The sequence below is a fragment of the Lithobates pipiens genome, unplaced genomic scaffold, assembly GCF_037356315.1.
Source record: "Lithobates pipiens isolate NorthernLeopardFrog02 unplaced genomic scaffold, aLitPip1_a1.2 Scaffold_11, whole genome shotgun sequence".
Taxonomy (NCBI): Eukaryota; Metazoa; Chordata; class Amphibia; order Anura; family Ranidae; genus Lithobates; species Lithobates pipiens.
The window spans coordinates 20,125,455-20,145,874 of NW_027507696.1; the positions used below are offsets into that span (position 1 = coordinate 20,125,455).

The 20,420-nt window shown below is 43.0% G+C and overlaps 1 protein-coding gene across 4 annotated transcripts in view; it reads left to right on the forward strand.

Moving 5' to 3' along the window:
- The window catches only part of DCAF11 (DDB1 and CUL4 associated factor 11), a 51,853-nt gene extending 40,636 nt beyond the window's left edge, over positions 1-11,217 (forward strand). For all 4 annotated transcript variants that reach the window (XM_077469447.1, XM_077469461.1, XM_077469453.1 and 1 more), the window contains exons 11-15: positions 1,922-2,107; positions 2,401-2,554; positions 3,989-4,141; positions 7,770-7,876; positions 10,782-11,217. In XM_077469447.1, coding sequence (XP_077325573.1) covers positions 1,922-2,107; positions 2,401-2,554; positions 3,989-4,141; positions 7,770-7,876; positions 10,782-10,898 — 717 coding nt within the window. In that variant the 3' untranslated portion in view covers positions 10,899-11,217. The remainder of the gene's footprint in view (positions 1-1,921; positions 2,108-2,400; positions 2,555-3,988; positions 4,142-7,769; positions 7,877-10,781) is intronic.
- Positions 11,218-20,420: the final 9,203 nt, after the last annotated feature.

Below are 20,420 nucleotides of genomic sequence, written 5' to 3' on the forward strand. Positions count from 1 at the left end.
TGAGCCTCTTTTTGGCAGATTACAAGTGTTTTTGGCCCTGTAGACTTCAATGGAGCCAAAAATGGATTCAATTAATTATTTTCCTCAAAATTTTACAAACAAATACCCCATAATGGTAACGTGAAACAAGTTTGTTTGAAATCATTGTAAGGCCCCTTTCACACGGGGCGGATCAGTGCTGATGTCCGCTTGCTCAGCGGGGATCTCCGGAGCTATCTCCGCTGAGCAGAAGATGACGGGTCCGTCTCTGCACACTGCGCAGGGACAGACCTGTCACAGCGCCGCTCTCCCCTATGGGAGATCGGATGACGACGGACCGCAGTGTCCGTCGTCATCCGATCCGATGACGGATGGAAAAATGGCTTTTTCCTCCGTCACATTTTTTCGGATCAGAGCGGGTCGGATGTCAGCGGACATGTCACCGCTGACATCCGACGCTCCATAGACCCCTATGGAGCATCCATTCAGGTCCACCTGAAAAACTGACAGGCGGGCCTGACGGATCGTTCGTGTGAAGGGGGCCTTAATTTATTTTAAAATGAAAAAAATCACAGGTACAGAAGTGTTCACAGCCTTTACCATGACACTCAAAATTGAGCTCAGGTGCATCTTGTTTCCACTGATCAGGTCCCACAGTTAACCATGCATGTCAGAGCACAAACCAAGCCTTGAAGTCCAAGGAATTCTCGGTAGACCTCCAAGACTGGATTGTAATGCTCAAATAGCAGCTTTCCACCCCTAATTTCCTCTCCCTCTCCTGCCCCTGGTACTTCCTATTGGCTAAAAAAAAACCGCCTGAAACTGTAAAACGCTTGTAATACACTTCTAAAATACTTTAAAAAAAGCTTAACAACGCCAGTAAATCGATACGCTCAAGTGTGAATGGAACCTTAAGCCTGGAAACTCCTATGTGTGCATGTGCATGGCTACATAGGCTAACATAAAAGTGTGTTTTACAGGCTCAAAAAAAAAAAAAAAAAAGTCAAACGCTTGTAAAAGCGGCATTTTTTTTACTATCTTGTGTGCATGAGACGTTATAGTATTGTAAGACTTCCACTTACCAGACCAGTGAGTCCACTTGGGCAAAGGGTGGTCTCCTGTACGTGTCTGACTTACAACCCCTGGTAGAGTAGACAGGTGGCTGGGAGTGCGGAGTGGTATGAGAGCCTATGAGGAGGGCCCAGGAGCTGGAAGTAGGATGAACCCCGAAGCAGCGGGTGAGTAAGCTGAAACACAGGCAATTGGGTGCGGAGCAGGGGCTGAGCAGGCAGGTCTGGGTACAGGCAGGATTCGGCAACAGGCGGGCAGCAACGGTACAATAGGAACAGGCAGGAGCGAGGTCAGAACAGGCCGAGGTCAGGTGCAGGCGGAGATCAGGGGTGCCCAAAGAGCAAGCCGGGTCATCAGGAGATTGGAGATACAGGAATGCAGATACAGGCAACGGAGCAGGGAACGGGTGAGCTGATGATTAGGCAGCACTTGAATGGAGTATGTGGCAGACCTAAATAGGCCGATTGGTGCCAAACACCGCGCACCCGAGCGCAAGCGTGCACACCAGTGCCACCAGGAGTGCACACAACGGCGCACATCGGCACTAACAGGAGCGCGCACCAGCGCCGACGGGCGCCCACAGGAACACGTGCACCAGCACGCACTGTCGTACATCGACGCACGCCAGCACCGCGACCAACCAGGTAACTTCTCTGACAAGTATACAATTATAATTTATCATTAGTTGTGGGTCACTATCACCTCTCAGTGGCCTACATTAAGTAAAGTAACTTCTAATGGCTTTGATGGGCGTGCCATCCCAAAGACAAAAAAGTAGTGACTTTTTTTAAATGTCTGCCATCCTATTGTAAGATTTGTTTTTTAATGCTGAACTTTTTTGTTCATCAGTTCTCTCTCCTTGCTTATCTAGATTGATTCTCATGAAGATGATGTGAATGCTGTTGCATTTGCCGATGACAGCTGCCACATTCTATATTCTGGAGGAGATGATGCCTTGTGTAAAGTATGGGACCGACGCACAATGCGTGAAGATGATCCTAAACCAGTGGGGGTGTTAGCTGGACATCAAGATGGGATCACCTACATTGACAGCAAGGTGAAAATTATACATTAGCTCTGATGTCACCATTTCTTTGTTATTTATTAATTTATATATAAATAATATAAAATGATCAAAAATATTTTTCTCTGTTCTATTTCTGCCAGCCCGATACACATTTTTGTTTTCTTATTATAGCTTTATTGTTGTCCTTGCTCCCATCTGCCAACCTTATCTGTGTTTCTGTCACACTATCTCCACTGCCTTTTTCTCACTGCAAATGTATACAGTGATCTGTACAATGGTCTGTCTTTTGTTTAGTTTTTGACCAACTTTGACTTTCTGTACAGGGAGATGCGCGATATCTCCTCTCTAATTCCAAAGACCAGAGCATTAAGCTGTGGGATATCAGGCGGTTTTCAGGACCACAGGGACTTGAGGCCTCACGCAGAGCCGTAACACAGCAGAACTGGGATTACAGGTGGCAGCAGGTTCCCAAAAGAGGTAAGAATGGCACACAGAAATTTTCCTAGAAACTTTTTATTATTTTAATTTTCTTTTTGTGTGTGTGCGTGTATATATATTAGGGTAAAATAAGTATTGCACACTGTTGTCTTGCTGAAATGTCCACCCTTGTTTTATCTTCATCATCATGGTAGATGGAAGCAGATTTTTATCAAGAATGTCTTGGTACATTTTTACATTCATCCTTCCTGCAATATGATGTTTGCCAGTACCGTATTCTGAAAAACAGCCCCACACCATGATGTCCCCACTTCCAAACTTCACTGTTTGTTTGGTGTTTTTGGGGCGATGTGCACTGCCATTTGACCTCCAAACATGCTGTGTGTTATGACATCTGAAGAGTTACGTTTTGCTCTCATCTGGCCAGACTGTATTCTCTGAATATTTCACAGGCTTGTCTAAATGTTGTGCAGCAAACTTTAAGCAAGCTTCAACATGCTTTGTCTTCAGCAATGGAGTCTTGCATGGTGAGGGTACATACAGGCCATGGCAGTTGAGTGCATTACTTATTGTTTCAATTGTACCTGCTAGTTCCAGGTCTTTCTGAAGCTCTCCACAAGTTTTCCATGACTCTTGGACAACTCTTCCGATAATTCTTTTCACTCCTCTGTCAGAAATCTTGTGAAGAGCACCTGGTCGTGGCCAGTTTATGGTGAAATTATGTTCTTTCCGCTTCCGGATTATGGCCCCAACAATGCTCACTGGAACATTCAGAAGTTAAGAAATCCTTCTGTAACCAATGCCATCAGTATGTTTTGCAACAATAAGGTTATGAAGGTTTTGGGAGAGCTCTTTGCTTTTACCCATCATGAGATGTTTCTTATGAGACACCTTTTTATAGGCCATCAGTTGAGACTGAACCAGCTGATATTAATTTGCACTGACAAGGGGCAGGATTGCTTTCTAATTACTGATAGATTTCAGCTGTCTGCGTCTCTTGCCTTTCCATGCCTTTTTGCACCTCCCTTTTCTTCATGTGTTCAATACTTTTCCCATGTGGCATCCCATTTTATTACACATAACTTAATATCTGAACTTATTTGTTTTGCTTTCTTTGTATGTATGGATTGCATGTGTTGTTACCGACGTGGTGAGAATTTCATGTCAATAGCACCTTTTAGAAATATATTTACCTAGAAAAATGGTGATTTGTTCAATACTTATTTTATCCACTGTGTGTGTGTGTGTGTGTGTGTGTGTGTGTGTATATATATATGTATATATATATATATATATATATATATATATATATATATATATATATATATATATATATATATATATATATATATATATATATAAATTACATTATAATGACCGGTTTGAATAGCTCTCTTGATTTTAATGTTTCAGGACTTGGAAAAGTGCTGTTTACTCAGTGGTATACTGACCAGTATATTCATATATTTTCAGCTCTCAGGAAGAAACGCCTCACGGGTGACACATCTCTGATGACTTACCGTGGTCATGGAGTCTTGCACACTTTGATCAGATGTCACTTCTCCCCTGCGTACAGTACTGGTCAGCAGTATGTGTACAGTGGGTGTTCCACTGGTCGAGTTGTCAGTAAGTAATCTTCATAATGTTTAAAGTAAACCTGTCATCGGAGCACTTTGCGTGCTGTCATTGTTGACCTCTCTCTGAAAATGCTAGTTGCCTGGCTTTAATGCTTCAATACTTTCTATGTTATTGGCTGGAAACAAGTATGCAAGAGGATCAGGGTAAAGCCTGGCAACTAGTTTTTCTCATGACAGATTCTGTTAACCACTTCAGCCCCAGAACATTTGGCTGGCTGCTCACTGTCCGGGCCATTGTTTGCAATATGGCACTGCGTCGCTTTAACTGACAATTGCGCAGTTGCTGTACCCAAACAAAATTGATGTCCTTTTTTTCCCACAATTAGAGCTTTCTTTTGGTGGTATTTGATCACCTCTGCGGTTTTCATTTTTTGTGCTATAAACAAAAGAAGAGCGACAATTTTGAAAAAAAAAAACACAATATCTCTTTTTTCTATAATAAATATCCCACATTTTTTCTCAAAAAAACATATTTTTCCTCAGTATTTTTTTTTACTAGCAATGGTGGTGATCTGCAATTTTTATCGGGACTGCGATATTCCGGCGGGCAAATTGGACACTTTTGACACATTTTTGGGACCATTGATAATTATACAGTGATCAGTGCTATAAAAATCACTGATTACTGTATAAATGTCACTGGCAGGGAAGGGGTTAACACTAGGAGGCGATCAAGGGGTTAACTGTGTTCCCTCACCGTGTTCTAACTGTAGGGGGGGTGGGACTGTCTAGGAGGAGAGAGAGATCGGTGTTCATACTTAGTATAAACACACGATCTGTCTTTACTCCCCTGAAAGAACACACAGATCCCAATTCTCGTGATCTGCCGCCTCTGGCGGTACGCCCCTAGTGGCCAAAAGGAAAAACATCAAAAGGTAATGTTGATTTGCCAAGCTGAGCCAACCTGCTGCAGTAAAACTGCAGTGGCTGGTCCAGAAGTCGTTTAAGTATGAAGGGGGTCAGCGTGATATTTGTATTATTGTGGTGGTGTTTATTATTGACAAACAATGTGGTACTGTATGCCTCTACATGTCAGTGATTGCCTTAGGCTCGGTTCACACAGGGGGCGACGCGAGGCGACACGACTTGCCGTGCCGCGACCTGACAAGTCGCCCCCGTTCTGTACTACGGAACCGTTCTAAGAGGAGCGACTCGAGTCGCTCCGACTTAGAAAAAAGGTTCCTGTACTACTTTTGGGCGACCTCGGGCGACTTGCATTGACTTCTATACAGAAGTCATTTGCAAGTCGCCGCTGAGGTCGCGGCAGGTCGTGGCGCGGCAAGTCGTGTCGCTTCGCATCGCCCCCTGTGTGAACTGAGCCTTACCCTGTACGTTGGTGACAGCAAGGAGTTTTACACACTTCCACCAGCTGCAACCACCTGGAGCGTATGTAAATCTAACAAGCCGATTGTCAGACAGATGGAGGCATTCTGTCGGTTCTGAAGCTGTTGGATTGCTCTTTTAGACCCCGATGTCTCATTAAGGAGAACCTGTCACAAAAAATGCATTACATAGAGGACTTTTTGTCCTCTATGTAATAAAAAAATTTAAAAAAAAAGTTCAAAAGTTTTTACAAAAATTAATTGCAGGATTTAAAATCCCCACCTCCCCCCCGCTTTAAAAAAAATGTTTTGGAGGCCCCCCCCCCCCCTTATATACATACAAACAAGTGTAAATTCACACTTTGTGGGTGCTTACGAACAAAAACTTTGATTGCGCTACATGTTGCATGTTGCTTTGCATGCCAGAGTGAGAGTAATAACTCTAGGCCCATTATTTACAGTTACTTCTAATCCGATGACCTGGCTTTTAATGTGTTGCCTATGGGAAAATATAGGGTACTAAAGTTTGTCACCATTTCTATTTAACTCTTTGCAAACTAATTTTTTACATTTTACCAAAAGCTTGGGTAATATATTGCATTCATGTGCCCTAGATTTCAATTTACTCTACTTTTTACTGAAGTTTTGTGTTTCATAAACTGCAACAGTTATGTTTTAGCAACTCTAATATTGTGTGACATAAAAAAATTTGAACTATGACTATTTTATTCTCTAAGGCAGGATTGTCCAACCTGCGGCCCTCAATGGCTATGAATTGTTTTTTTTATTTTTTTGAGGGCTATTTTTGTGTAAAAATACGTTTTACACTTAGCGAACACATGGGGGCAAACAAAAATTTGACCGTGTCTCTTTACTGGACTTATATAAGTTTTATTGCCCCAAAGAAAAATATCCCATTCTACACAATCACGCTTTATTGATATCATCAGTTTACAGCAGCACCTATATTTGTGAGCGACTATTTCAAGGATGAAGAACAGCAAGGGCAAAAATTAGAACCAAAATATCTGATGAGCACCTTGATAATTCTGTGTCCAATCTTTTTATTAATGTTTTGAACTAGAAGATAAGACATTGTTGGGTAGCACAAATTAGTACAAAATAGAACTGTCAACATAAACCGTGCATAAAAAAAAAAATTGGCCCTACAATGATGTTGAAAAGATTCGGGGCTACGATGAACGGTAGAGTTGATTTGGCGTTTCCCGAACGTATTTACTGATGTGGCAAAAAAAATAAAAAAATTGGTAGCACATTAAGAATTAGTTGAGAATTGCTGCTACATCCATCAAACCAAATATTGATGTGTTAGTTTATCTTAAAGCGGAGGTCCACCCTAAAGTGGACCTTCCGCTAATCGGAACCCTCCCCCCCTCCGGTGCCACAATCGGCACCTTTCAGGGGGGAGGGGGGTGCAGTTACCTGGATAATCCAGGTAACTGCACCCACTTCCGGGACAGCTCTCTGCGGAAAGGGGCGTAACTTACGCCCCTTTCCGCAAGTGCCCGCCCCTTCCCGCAAGTGCCCCGCTGCCTGCTGGGAAACACACAGCTCCCAGAGGCAGCGGGGAGCGTCCTTATTGCGCAGCGCAATTCGCGCATGCGCAGTAGGGAACCGGGAAATGAAGCCGAAAGGCTCCATTTCCTGATTCCCATACCCAAGATGGCGGCGGCAGGACCCGACAGACGACCTAGCGATCGGCTTCGGGTGCCGACATCGCGGGCGCGCTGGACAGGTAAGTGTCACTATTTTAAAAGTCAGCAGCTGCAGTATTTGTAGCTGCTGGCTTTTTAAAAAAAAAAAAAAAACGCGGAGTCCCGGTGGACTCCCGCTTTAAACAGTGTAAAATATCACACTATTTTTATGTTGCCCTCTTTTACTTTTTTTAATAAAAATTTTACAAAAAAAAGTTTTAATGGTCATATAGGAACATTATCTATATCAGTGATCGTTAATTTGTGCTCTGCCCGACTTTCACTGCTCATCATCTATCCTTATTAGTGTATTTTATGTTTGGCCCAAGACCATTCCTCTTCTTCCAATGTGGCCCAGGAAGGTCAAAAGGTTGGACACCCCTGCTCTAGGGCATCTGCTTTTTGAAAATATATAATATTTGGGGGTTTTACATAATCTTCAGGCCTAAAATGATTCTTTAAGCGTGTGCAAAAAATGCAGAAACGGCTCTGATAGCAAAAGATTTCATGATGAAGCACAATGTATTTTGATGTACAGTTCAAGAGCTGACAAGATTGTCTTTGTTTTTAATTCTTACAGTATATGATTTGTTGACGGGTCAGATAGTGAAGAAACTGGCCAACCACAAGGCATGTGTACGGGACGTGAGCTGGCATCCATGTGACACCAGACTTGTGAGCAGCTCTGTGAGTGATCATAAAAATAACTAAACAAGAACAATTGGTATTGAAATCTTATAGAGACTATTAAGTGTGTATGGACAGATATTCTAAATCAGTATAGACTGTCATGAGCGCAACTAACCCTGGTAAAAAACCTGTTTGATTGATGAAGACCTGCTGCCTGACCTATTGGAGAGCAGTAAAATAGCAACACCCCTTTGTGTATAATCAAGTTTTATTGATTTTCAAACATATTAAAATGAACATTACAGTTGTTCTCTGGCAACATATATTGTACCACTAGACATGTACGACGGGAGGCCAATAAGTTCTTACCCTCACCATGATCTAGATGTGCTAAGGATCTGAAAGTTTGCAGGTTTATAGGTGGATATCTTAGTAATATACATGCCAATTTTTTTGTAGGTAGTGGGGAATTATGGTTAGAACCCAGAGAAATGGAGTAATTGTCATGGTGGACAAAGTTGAATACGGAGCCGTGGTTAGATTCCTCCATCTTCAAGGGAAATCTACCCAAATAATCCATGAAGGGATGTCGGCTGTGTATGGACCATGGAGGAAAGCTGGGTATATCTGTATGATCCTGAGACTAAAGAAATGAGTAAAACATGGAAACATGCTTCATCACCCACCCCCAAAAAGGCTAAGGTGCAACAATTATCCATTAATCATGGCTCAGTATTCAGATTTGTCCCGCATGACACCTACTCCATTTCTCTTGGCTCGAACTATAATTCACCATGACCTACAAAAACGAAAATTGGCATGCATATTACTAAGATTTTACCACTGATAATGAGTTCTGTAAGTACAGTACAGACATGTTTATAGTGAACATTATCTCCCTAGCCCCCCCACCCTTTTTTTTCCCTTTTATTCAGGTACAGTGGGGAAAATAATTATTTGATCACCTGCAGATTTTGTAAGTGTGCCCACTTACAAGGAAAATAAGTCTATAAATCTTATCATAGGCATATTTTATATGGTAGACCCAAAAATCCTGAAAAAACACAGAGTACAAATGTTATAAATTGAGTTGCAGTTCAGTGAGTAAAATAAATATTTGATCCCCAAGCAAAACATGACTCCTTAGGTGGAGTAACCCTTGTTGTCAAGCACAGAGATAAGACGTTTCTTGTAGTTGGTTACCGGGTTTGCACAGATCTCAGGAGGGATTTAGGTCCACTTTTCTTTACAGATCTTCTCTAAATCCTTAAGGTTTCTTGTCTGTCACTTGGCAACTCGAAGATTAATTTTCTATGGGATTAAGGTCTGGAAACTGGCTAGGCCACTTTAATGTGCTGCTTCTTGAGCCACTCTCTTGCTGCCTTGGTGGTATGTATCATGTCATTGTCATGCTGAAAGACTCATCCACGACCCATCTTCAGTGTTCTGGTCGAGGGAAGAAGGTTCTCATCCAAGATTTTTCAATGAATGGCCCCATCCATTAGCCCTTCAATGCGGCAAAGTTGGCCTGTACCTTTAGGAGAGAAACAGCCTCTAGCATAGTGTTTCCACCTCTGTGCTTGACTGTAGAGATGGTGTTCTTAGGGTCATAGTTGGCATTTTTCTTCCTCCAAACACCGTGAGTCGCGTTAATGCCAAAAAGCTCAACTTTGGTCTCATCTGACCACAGCACTTTCTCCAAATTATTCTCTGAATCATTTAGATGTTCACTGGCAAACTTCAGACTGGCCTGTACATGTGTCTTGTTGAGGAGGGGGACCTCGCGGGCGCAGCAGGATTTCAATCCATGGTGGCGTGTTGTGTTACCTTATGGTTTGTTTGGTGACTGTGGTCCCAACTTCCTTGAGATCATTCACAAGCTTCTCCCGTGTAGTTCGGGGCTGATCCCTTACTTTTCTCTTGATCATCCATACCACATGAGGCGAAATCTTGCATGGAGCTCTGGACTGAGGGCGATTGATGGTTTCTTTGTACAGTAGTACCATGGATTACGAGCATAATTCCTTCCAGAAGCATGCTTGTAATCCAAAGCACTCGTATATCAAAGCGATTTTCCCATAGGAATCAATGGAAACTACGATAATTTGTTCCAGTGTCACTGCTAGTGTATGCATTACCGCATGTGGCCAGGGGGGGGCACCGGAGACTGCTCAGGAGCGGAGGGTCTCCGAGCATCACCAGTGCCCCCGCACCTCTGGCCACGTGCAGAACTGCATACCCCAGAGGCTTGAATCCTGCTCGTCTTGCAAGACAACGCTCGCTAAGTAAGCCAGGATTTAGAGGGAAAAAAAAAACTTGTTTTGCGATTTGCTCGTAAACCGTGTTACTTGCAGTCTGAGGTTTTACTGTATTTCTTCCATTTGTGAATAGTTGTCTCCTTCTCACCAAGCTTCTTGCTGATGGTCTTGTAGCCCATTCCAGCCTTGTGCAGGTCTACAATATTGTCCTTGACGTCCTTTGACAGCTCTTTGGTCTTGCCCATGATGGTGGGTTTGAATGGGGGAGAAAGATTCTGTGGACAGGTGTTCTTTATACACATAACGAGTTGTCATTAGGAGCACCTTCTTAAATTGACAGAACTAATCTGTGTAGCACATGAGCACATACTGTAGCCAGTGTGTGAGAGCCAGAGTTATTGTTGGTTGGTAAATACTTATTTTACTCACTGACCTGCAACTCAATTTATAACATTTGTATCGTGTTTTTTCTGGAATTATGGTTTATATTCTGTGTCTATCAATTAAAATAAACCTATGATAAAAATGATAGATTTTTTTATTTCTTTGTAAAGTGGGCAAGCTTACAAAATCAGCAGGGGATCAAATAATTATTTCCCCCACTGTATGTGAATGACAACATGTAACAAATCGAATTAATTATTTATATACATGCCTTCATTCTTTGCCTTACCCCTGTGTGATCTTTGTCATTCTCATTGCAGTGGGATGGCACCGTTCGAGTCTGGGAACACCAACAGTCAGAGTTTTATGAAGATGACCTTTATGTCCCACCGCTGGACCCTGATGGTAGCCCCGCCAGCAGCTCCAGCTCTTGGTAGCCCCCCGGCTTGTCTGACATGATTTTAGAGAATGTGAAGACCAATGGTTAGAGCATTGAACAATGTGGGGTTTGTGTGTGTATGTGGTACTGAACGTGATTGTATAGGGAAACGTGTGTTTCCAGTAACCTGAAAGGACTGCAAAGGTCATTTAAAAATGGGGGATCCTCTTTATAGCAGGGGGTCACAAATCTGGTGGTGGGCTACTTGGTGGGACACAGCAGCGGCACCTGTTGGTGACATGTAGAGAAGATATAATACTGAAATTAATCTGTTGTGTTCCTGACTTCCATATCTTAATAAACATGTCCAAAATGTTTGATATTTTGGCTTTTGTTGTAGTGTTACGTGTGTAGAGAGAGCCTATATGGTAACCAGATTTCTTATTGTTCATGGATTTCATTATGGAAATATTTGCCTATTACTGAGATTCTGATAAGGTAAGTGTTTTACATGCATTTCTTTTACAGACATTCTTTCTGCACACCAAGCTGGTCCAGATGAATGATTTACTTTACTTTACTAAGACATGCAGTGGCTGTCTGCTGTATGGACAGTATGTAACCTCAGCTACATACAGTATACAGCACTGCGTTTTGGCAGTTGGATGGGAACTTCCTTTCCCACACCTGGTATTAAATTGTCAGGCTGAGCTCAGCTCAGCCATTCACAGGAAACTATTTATTTTCTAAATTAATACAAAGATTCCTGTGATTGGCTGAGTCGGAGAAGCAACCCATGATGTCATATTCTCTCACTCAGCCATTTAGAAGAAGCTATGCATTCATTCAGAAAATACGAATCTCCCTGTTAATGGCTGAACAGAGCTCAGCCTGACTCAATTTTGTTCCAGGTGTCCCTATCCCACTGCAGGAACACAAAGCTGTATACTGTATATAGCTGTGGTAACATAGGGGTTGATTTACTAAAAATAGAGAGTGCAAAATCTGGTACAGCTCCGCATAGAAACCATAGAAATCGGCTTCCAGGTTTTATTGTCAAAGCTTAATTGAACAAGCTGAAGTTAGAAGCTGATTGGCTACCGTGCGCAGCTGCACCTGATTTTGCACGCTCTAGCTTTAGTAAATCAACCCCATTGGTTTACTTTTTGGATAGAGTGTTGAAGGGTAAAACCCCCGTCAGTTTTTTTTCTTTTTTTGCTGTCTGTGTCCCTGCTAGTAAGATTTGCTTTCCTCAGTGTCAAAAATCTGACTTGTCACCAGATCATGAACGGAGTTGAAAATTTCCTTTGGGGAAACTTGGCAAAGTGGCAATTGTCAGGGGACATTTTTCTCACTTTGGAGTGATTTCATCTAATATCCTGTTGTGTCTATAGTACAAGAAATCAAGAGACATCTCATCAATAGGGCATAGATGGCAAAAAACCTGAACCAAATGAAAAAAGGTGTTTTTGCTGTAGATATATTTTAACTCTTTTGATTTTTACATGAAATCTTGGAACATTTTTTTTGGCTATTGATCACAACATTGCTGGGTCTGCAGTTTATCCACAAATGGGAATTTTTTTATACATTTTTTTTATGGGTTTTTGCATGGTTACAAAGATTGAAAAATGGAATTAGAAACAAACAAGAAATATTTTTCCTTGTTACTTTACATACATATGGTGGCATATCTTCCGTACATGTAATAGTTATGCTTATACACAAGTTAGGTGTTTCACCACTAGAAATATAGGGGTATGTAAGTGACATGTATTACTGTAATAACTATACTTATTTATTCTCATTGGCCAAAGTTGTTGATCTAGTTATACCATTCAGAGCTGAGTATCCAACCTCCCTTGTTACATGCTCATTCAAGATTAGTAACTGAGGGCTAATTCACAACAACAACTATGCAGTGGCTGGTGTGCGGAGCGGTCATGGCACTGGTTTTGTCACATTACACTGTTCACTTTTTTTTTTAAACAAACTATTGAAATTTTCCACAGTGACATTTTATTAAAGAGGAAGTAAACCCTGATGGGTTTTACTTCCTCTCTTTTACCTAGCAAAGTAAAAGCATATGTGCTCGCATCCATCGCATATTAGCACATTATGTGATACTTACCTGCAAATGAAGCCCGCGAACCCCCCCGCTGCAGGCCGTATCCATCTTCGCCCCTCATCTTTTGGGGCCATGGTCTCCGGCTCTGTGGCTGGCCGAAGCCACGTGACGTCACTCCCACGCATGCTCACGGGAGCCGCCGGTCACGGCACACTCCCCCGAGGCCGTTTCTTCACAGCTCATGCGCTGATGACCTCATTGGCGCAGTATACAGTAAATATCTTCTAAACGGCGCATGTTTAGGAGATATTTACAGTACCATTAGGTAAGCTTTATTCTAGGCTTACCTATAGGTACAACTTGCAAAGGGAGGTTTACGAGCTCTTTAAGTTCAGTTGGTCGCTGAGTAGTGCGATGTCGTGGATTACCTCCCACTGCGGTGCGCTGATAAAAGTACAGCTTGCCACAAGGCAGTGGTGTGAACCAGGCACACAAGAGACAAGTCATTTTTCCTTGTTTTGCGGTGTGACTGTGCTGAAATAGCTGCCAAATGCAGGCACATTGCTCTTGGTGTAAATGGACCTTAAATGTATTGAAGCTAAAGGCAGCTCAGTATATAGCTTATTCATTAAAGCTGCCAACAAAGGCAGCCTCCAAGTTTCTCTGTACAGATTTGCAGTACATAGTCACAGTGATTTTCTGTTTAATTTTTATACTCACTTTTCTATTCATTAGTCTGTTTAACTGTATTAATATCAAGTATCTTGTAAGGCTCAGTTCACACTAGCTAACTCCAATGTCGTGTTATTTTCAGTGCGACTTTGGAGTCCGACTTTTATACCACCTTGATGTGACTTTGATACGATTTTTACACTCTCTGGCACTGAAGCCATATCAAAGTTTCATCAGAGTAGTGCAGGAACCTTTTCTGAAGTGGCAGTGACTTCAGTAGTGTCAATTGGAATGGCTCTCATAGAGATACATGGCATTTCACATGTCCTGTAAATTTGGGTCTCATAAGTCGGTCCCTAAGTCGCAGAAGTGTGAACCAAGCCTTTAGAGCCCTTTCACACTGCGGCACAGGTCGCATTAGCAGTAAAGCGTTGCTTGTTTTAGCGGTGCTGTGCGGGCGGGAGTGGGGTGCTTTTACCCCAAAGAAGGGGTTAACAAGGGGTGAAAAGCAGCGCTGCCCATTGATTTCAATGGCAGGGGCAGTTTAGAAGCAGTCTATACACCGCTCCTGCACCATCCCAAAGATGCTGCTTGCAGGACTTTTTTTTTTTCTGGCCTGCAAGTGCACTGCCACAGTGTGAAAGCACTCAGGCTTTCACACTGGGGAGACAGGGGAGGCAGTTTGCATGTGCTACTTTTAGTGCTCAAAAGCCTGTAAAGTGCCTTCAGTGTGAAAGGGGTCTTAAGCGCACCTTCAGTAATTTTTTCATATTTCCATCTATTAAATCTTCTGCCCTTGTTGCTTTAACTTTGGATGGTAAATCATTTTTTTTTTGCCAGTAAATACCTTATAAAGCACACTTCCTCTTGTCCGGCAAAAAGCTTATGACATCATGCACAGCTCTCTCTCTCTCGTAAAAGTTTGCCAGGAAGGGTGGGGGGATGAGTCAGAGGGCTAATGAGAGCTACAGGGCTGTAGAGCTGGAAGTGTGCCTCTGTGTGTCTGTGTAAATCCAGGAAGTGAGCAGGCAGCTTCAGCTGCCCACAGTTAAAATGGCTGCAGCCAGACTTGGTGGAGGGAGATTTTTGCAGCATATTTGGCAAGTACAGAATCACAGTAAATATAAAATAATATGCAAAGTGGTTGGAGGGAAGCTTCAGAATGGCAAATATGTTTTTATTACAAATTATGTGAGCAGACTGCAGTTTCTCTTGAATGAATGAATGAAATACTTATATAGCGCACAATGCGAACTGAATCGCCTCTAGGCGCTGTGGCGAGCTTTGATCATCTGCTAAAAGAGGAAGGTCTTGAGTCTTTTCCTAAAAGCCAGGTGATTTTCTTCCAGGCGGATGTTGATTGGTAGAGCATTCCATAGCAGAGGCCCTTGGACAGCGAATCTCCGATCACCCTTGGATTTATACCGGGCTTTGGGCACGAGGAGGAGGTTTTTGTTGGCTGATCGAAGACTGCGGTTTGGTGTGTAATGATTTATTTTCTCCATTAGGTATTGCGGAGCTTCTCTATGCACGCATTTGTGGGTGAGGCAAAGGGTCTTGAACGTGATCCGATTTTTTACGGTTAGCCAATGTAGGCTCCTCAGCGAAGGAGAGATGGATTCCCAGGGTTTTTTTCGTTATCAGCCTTGCCGCCGTGTTTTGGATCAGTTGTAATCGCGCAAGTTGATATTGTGGTAATCCTATGTAAAGCGAGTTTGCGTAGTCCAGTCCTGAATTAATGATTGTTCCAACTACCACTGCTTTGTCATTCTTTGGGATAAAAGGGATGAGTCTGCGAAGCATGCGCAGTAGATGGTGAGATCGACTGACTACAGATCCTATTTGCGCATCCATTGACATTTGTGCGTCTAAAATAACCCCGAGACTCTTCGCTTTGGTCTTTGGGGAGATAGTCTGCCCAAAGACAGTTGGTGGAGACCAGGAGGTTTTGGTTGCGGGCTTATGATTTGGGTGTAAGATAAGAAGCTCTGTCTTTGATTGGTTCAGCTGGAGGGAGTTGGTGGTCATCCAGTCCTCTATTGATTTGAGGCAGTTTTCAAGTTGTTGTTGGTGATCTTTTTTTCCATTGATCCGGAAATAAAGTTGCGTGTCGTCAGCGTAAGAGTGGAAGCAGAGATCTGAGCATCTGATGATTTGAAGGAGTGGGCGAATGTAAATGTTGAAGAGAACGGATGACAACGGAGAGCCTTGAGGGACTCCACAGGTGACTGCCCGAGTTTCGGAGAGGAATTTTCCTAGTCTGTGACCGATTTCCTAGGAAGGACGCGAACCAATGGAGATCTATGTCTTGGACTCCGGCTACTTCTGTGAGGCGGACGAGTAGAGTATTGTGATCTACTGTATCAAACGCTGCACTTAGGTCTAGCAGTACGAGGAGACACGGCTCTCCGTCATCTGCTGCTTCGAGGGCGTCATCCCAAATCTTGAGGAGAGCTGTTTCTGTTCCATGACCCGGGCGGAAGCCTGATTGCAGCGGGTCCAGGAGTTTGTGAGTATCCAGGTGAAGTTGTAGCTGATGTACTACAGCTTTCTCCATGATCTTGGAAATGGTGTTGAGGCTTGTAATCGGCCTACGGTTGTTTGGATCCTGAGGGTCCAGGTTTGGTTTCTTGAGTAGAGGTTTGACGATGCCTTGTTTGAGGATGCTGGGAACAATCCCTTCGTGGAATGATCGGTTTATGAGGTGGGTTATGGTTGGAGCCACGATGTCGGAGCATTCTTTCAGTAGTTTTGTGGGGATGATGTCAATAGGTGAGGTACTGTCACGCAGTTTATTAATGATGTTTTTTGCGGTGTCTACGGTAATTGGGGATAGTGAAAATTTTGGCGGTTGCGGTATGTTGGTGCGGACATCCTCTTTATGTATTTGCTGGCTGAGGTTGGATGTTTTCTTCTGACAAATTGTTTCCCTGATGGTTTTGACTTTATCGATGAAAAAATCCGACAGTTTGTCACAGTAATCCTGGGATTCGCTTTCTGGGGGTTCTAGGCACACCGGATTCATTGATTGATTAACCAGTTTAAACAGTTCCCGTGGTTGGTTTGCGGCCGTTGAGATTGTATATGAGAAGTGGTCCTTTTTGGCTTTGAAGATTGCTTTCCGATAATTCTCTGTCAGACCTTTGTAGTTAAATAGGTTTTCCTCGGTGGGATTTCTTCTCCATGTTCTTTCCGCTCTTCTGCGTTCTTGCTTTAGTATGGAGAGGGAGCTATTAAACCATCCAGCATTTTTCTTCCTGATGAGAGCCCTGCGTTTTGGTGCTACCGAGTCTGCTGTTTGCAGTAATGCCTTGTTCAGGGAGTTGAGTGTTTCCTCCGTAGAGTGGTTTAAGGTTATTGTAGATATTTTTTTGGACAGAGTGGTTTTGAAGGCTTCGGAGTACAGTTTTTTATGCGATCTGGTCCAGTGCGTTGTTACAGGTTTCCGTTTTGCGTTGGTGATGTTGGTAGCGATTTTGAATTTGATGGCGTGGTGATCCATCCATGGCAGAGTTATGTTGTCGAGTATGTTGACGTCGATGTTCTGTTTGAAAATGAGGTCCAGGGTGTGTCCTGACCCATGCGTGGGAGTCTTTATCAGTTGCTGTAGACCCAGTTCTTCTAGTTGATTGATGCAGGCAGTCACGATGGGGTCTTTAGGCTCGTTTGCCCAAAGGTTGAAATCTCCGAGTGCCAGGAAATTTTTGAATTTTAGGGTGTGCATTGCAAAGGATTCCGTGAGGGGTGAAAGAAGATTGGACTTTGGTCCCGGTGGTCTGTAGCACAGTAGAATATGAGTGGTGTCATGGGGTGTTGGTTGAAAATGTAGCGTCAGGGTTTCCATAAAAGACACTGGGTTCTGAGATGATGGTTTAGTGAGATCAAGGTGACCTTTAAAGATCACTGCTAGGCCTCCTCCTTTTTTCCCTATCCGGTGTTCGGTTATGATCCTGTAGTTTTCCGGCACCAATTCGGTGAGGATGGTGTTGCAGTCAGAGGTTAACCAGCTTTCGGTGATGAAGAGGCAGTCTACATTGTTCTCGATGATGAAGTCGTGTACTTCCAGTCTATGTTTGACTGCAGACCTGGCGTTAATCAAGGCGCAATCTAATTGTAGTGGTCGAGTAGATGTCTTCCTGTGGTTGGGAGCTGGTTGTCGTCCGGTTTTTAATAGTTGTTCTCTTTGAAGTATTTTTTGTATGGAAGATGGCAATGTGGTGTTGATGTTCCTTAGTCTGTGCAGAACTTCAGCTGAGTATTTGAAGTAGCACATGGTTTGTGGATGCTGTTGATGGTACTATGGGCCTAAGATGATGATCCTGATCAGGGTATTGATCCTGAGGTGGGGCTAGGTATCAGACTTGCCGCCGTGCTTGAGGCTATTAGCGCGCAAGTTGATCAGGGGATGCCTATATGGATGCGGAAGGAGTTGTTGTATTCGGTTGCTGGCTGTTCCAGCTGCCTTTACTTAAGGTTGAGGTCTCCGCTTAGAAAAGAAGTCTGTCTGTGATCTGGAATAGTCGTCCTAGGATAGCGTAAAAAATGGAAAGGAGTCCGGAGGTAGGGGTATGCTAACCTATGGTTGTTCCAGAGGAAGGCGAAAAACCCCCTGACAGTAGCAGCCAAATGCATCAGTGGGGCAAAAATTCCTTCCTGACCCCCGTAGGCGGTCGGACGGAGTCCCTGGAACAATCACTGGGGGGGGGGGGGGGGAGTGGAGGTGCGAGCTTACCTGGCTGCGGTTGTCCCCTTTAAACACTCTGGTTCCGGTGAATCTGGCTTGCTGTCAGCCTGACGTTTCTGGAAAGCTGTCTGGTTGCCCCTTGCAGTGGGATCTTTAAAATGGAGGGGAGGATGGAGGTTAGAGACTCCTGTCTTAACTCCTGTTTTCAACTCCTGGTTGTTAACTCTCCACTTGTGTTCAGAAAATTCACATGCAAGCCACAATCAGGGAGCAAGCTCAAGGGGGAGTTTGTATAACTACCTTTATACACCTGTGAACAATTAACCCCTCCCCTAATTTGGCAGGAAGAGAGAGGGGAAAAAAAATGCTGTTTAAAAAGTGTCAGAAAAAAAGGTCTTTTAAAAACTGCTAGCAAATGTATCAAATAAAGGAGGGGAGAAAATAAAACACCCCCAAAAACAACACTTGCAAGCAGAAGCAGTCAAGCAGAAGCAGTCAAAGCACAACTCCTGGTTGTTAACTCTCCACTTTAGTTCAAAAAATCCACTTGTGTTCAGAAAATCCACATGCAAGCCACAATCAGGGCGCAAGCTCAAGGGGAAGTTTGTATAACTACCTTTATACACCTGTGAACAATTAACCCCTCCCCTAATTTGGCAGGAAGAAAGAATGATTGTAGCAGATGTTCTTCATCATAGCTACAAATTAGATTCCTTGTTTAATTTTTTCAGTTAAAGGGATTGTAAAGTAAAAAATTTTTTTTTTTTTTTAAATAACAAACATGTTATACTTACCTCCACTGTGCAGCTCGTTTTGCACAGAGTGGCCCCGAACCTGCTCTTCTAGGGTCCCTCGGCGGCTGTCTCAGCTTTCTCCCGCAGGTGCTTCTCACGTTCATTCGAGCTCCCTCGCATGGTGAGAAGCATCTGCGGGCGCGCTCCCGTGATACAGCCGGCGGCTATAGCCGCTCGCTGTATCACACGGCCCCGCCCCCGGCGCTCCGCGTCAGTGGATGTGATTGACAGCAGCGCGAGCCAATGGCTGCGCTGCTTTCCATCCATCCACTCCAGCCAATCTGACTAATCTGACAATCTCACACTAGCTTGTATAGTAAAATGCAGGGTTCCAGCACATCACATTGCCCGTGTTTTTTTTTTTTTTTTTTTTTTTTCGCCACTGTACCACAGTGTGTTGCTTTGCGCTGCTGTGCAGGCATATGTGGTGCCATCCAGTGCAGTGCTGAAAATTGCAGTTGTGCTGCATTTTCCTGCACTGCAACACACACAACATCAGCGTTGTGGTGTGAACTGGGCACATAGAAACAATGATTGTGTTTTTTGTGTGCCCAAGTCGTGACATGCGTTTATCCAGTATGAAAAACGCAGGTTACTGCACATAATCCTGACTGTCCTATGGCTTTTGTTTTATAGCACAATATGAATTGAAAATAAGTTCCAACCTCTGCAGGATCATGTGTTTGAGGTCACCACATCCCGATTATATAGAAAAACGCCCCCCTTGGGAAATGGGATTTTGAAAGTGACCAAAAACCCCAAATATTAATATAAAAAGTATTTTATTACAAAAATTATAGTTTAATTGTAAAAACCTTCTCATATAGACAGAGATTCACAATACCATGAAGATGAAAATAGTTTTGATACATATACAGACATTTATGACATCTTTCCTTCTTCAGGGTTTTTTTTTACAAACAGAGCAAAATGTCTATCAAAGAAACATATATATCATTATAGACGCAATAGACAAACATTGGTGTAAAGTATAAAAAGCAAATAAATGTCAATACATATCACTTACCAGTGGTATCAATAGATTGTACAAAAGCATAAGAGCCCTTTGGCCCCATATAACAGAAAGGCTGGACGGATGAGACTCAATCTCAGATAACCCCACAGAAAGTATGGCTATCTCATCGAAGGTCCAAAAAGAGGGAGGAAGGCCACAAACTAAAAGTCAGATCTGAACTGATTTGAAATCTAAAATGGAATGTAATAATGCCCAATGTACTTTACAGTCAGACACCAAATGAAGCTGCACATGATTATATATATACACAAGACATACATACCTGGATAGAAAATATATATAGATTCTTTCTGCACAGGAAGATGTCCCTGGTTTAACAATAAAAT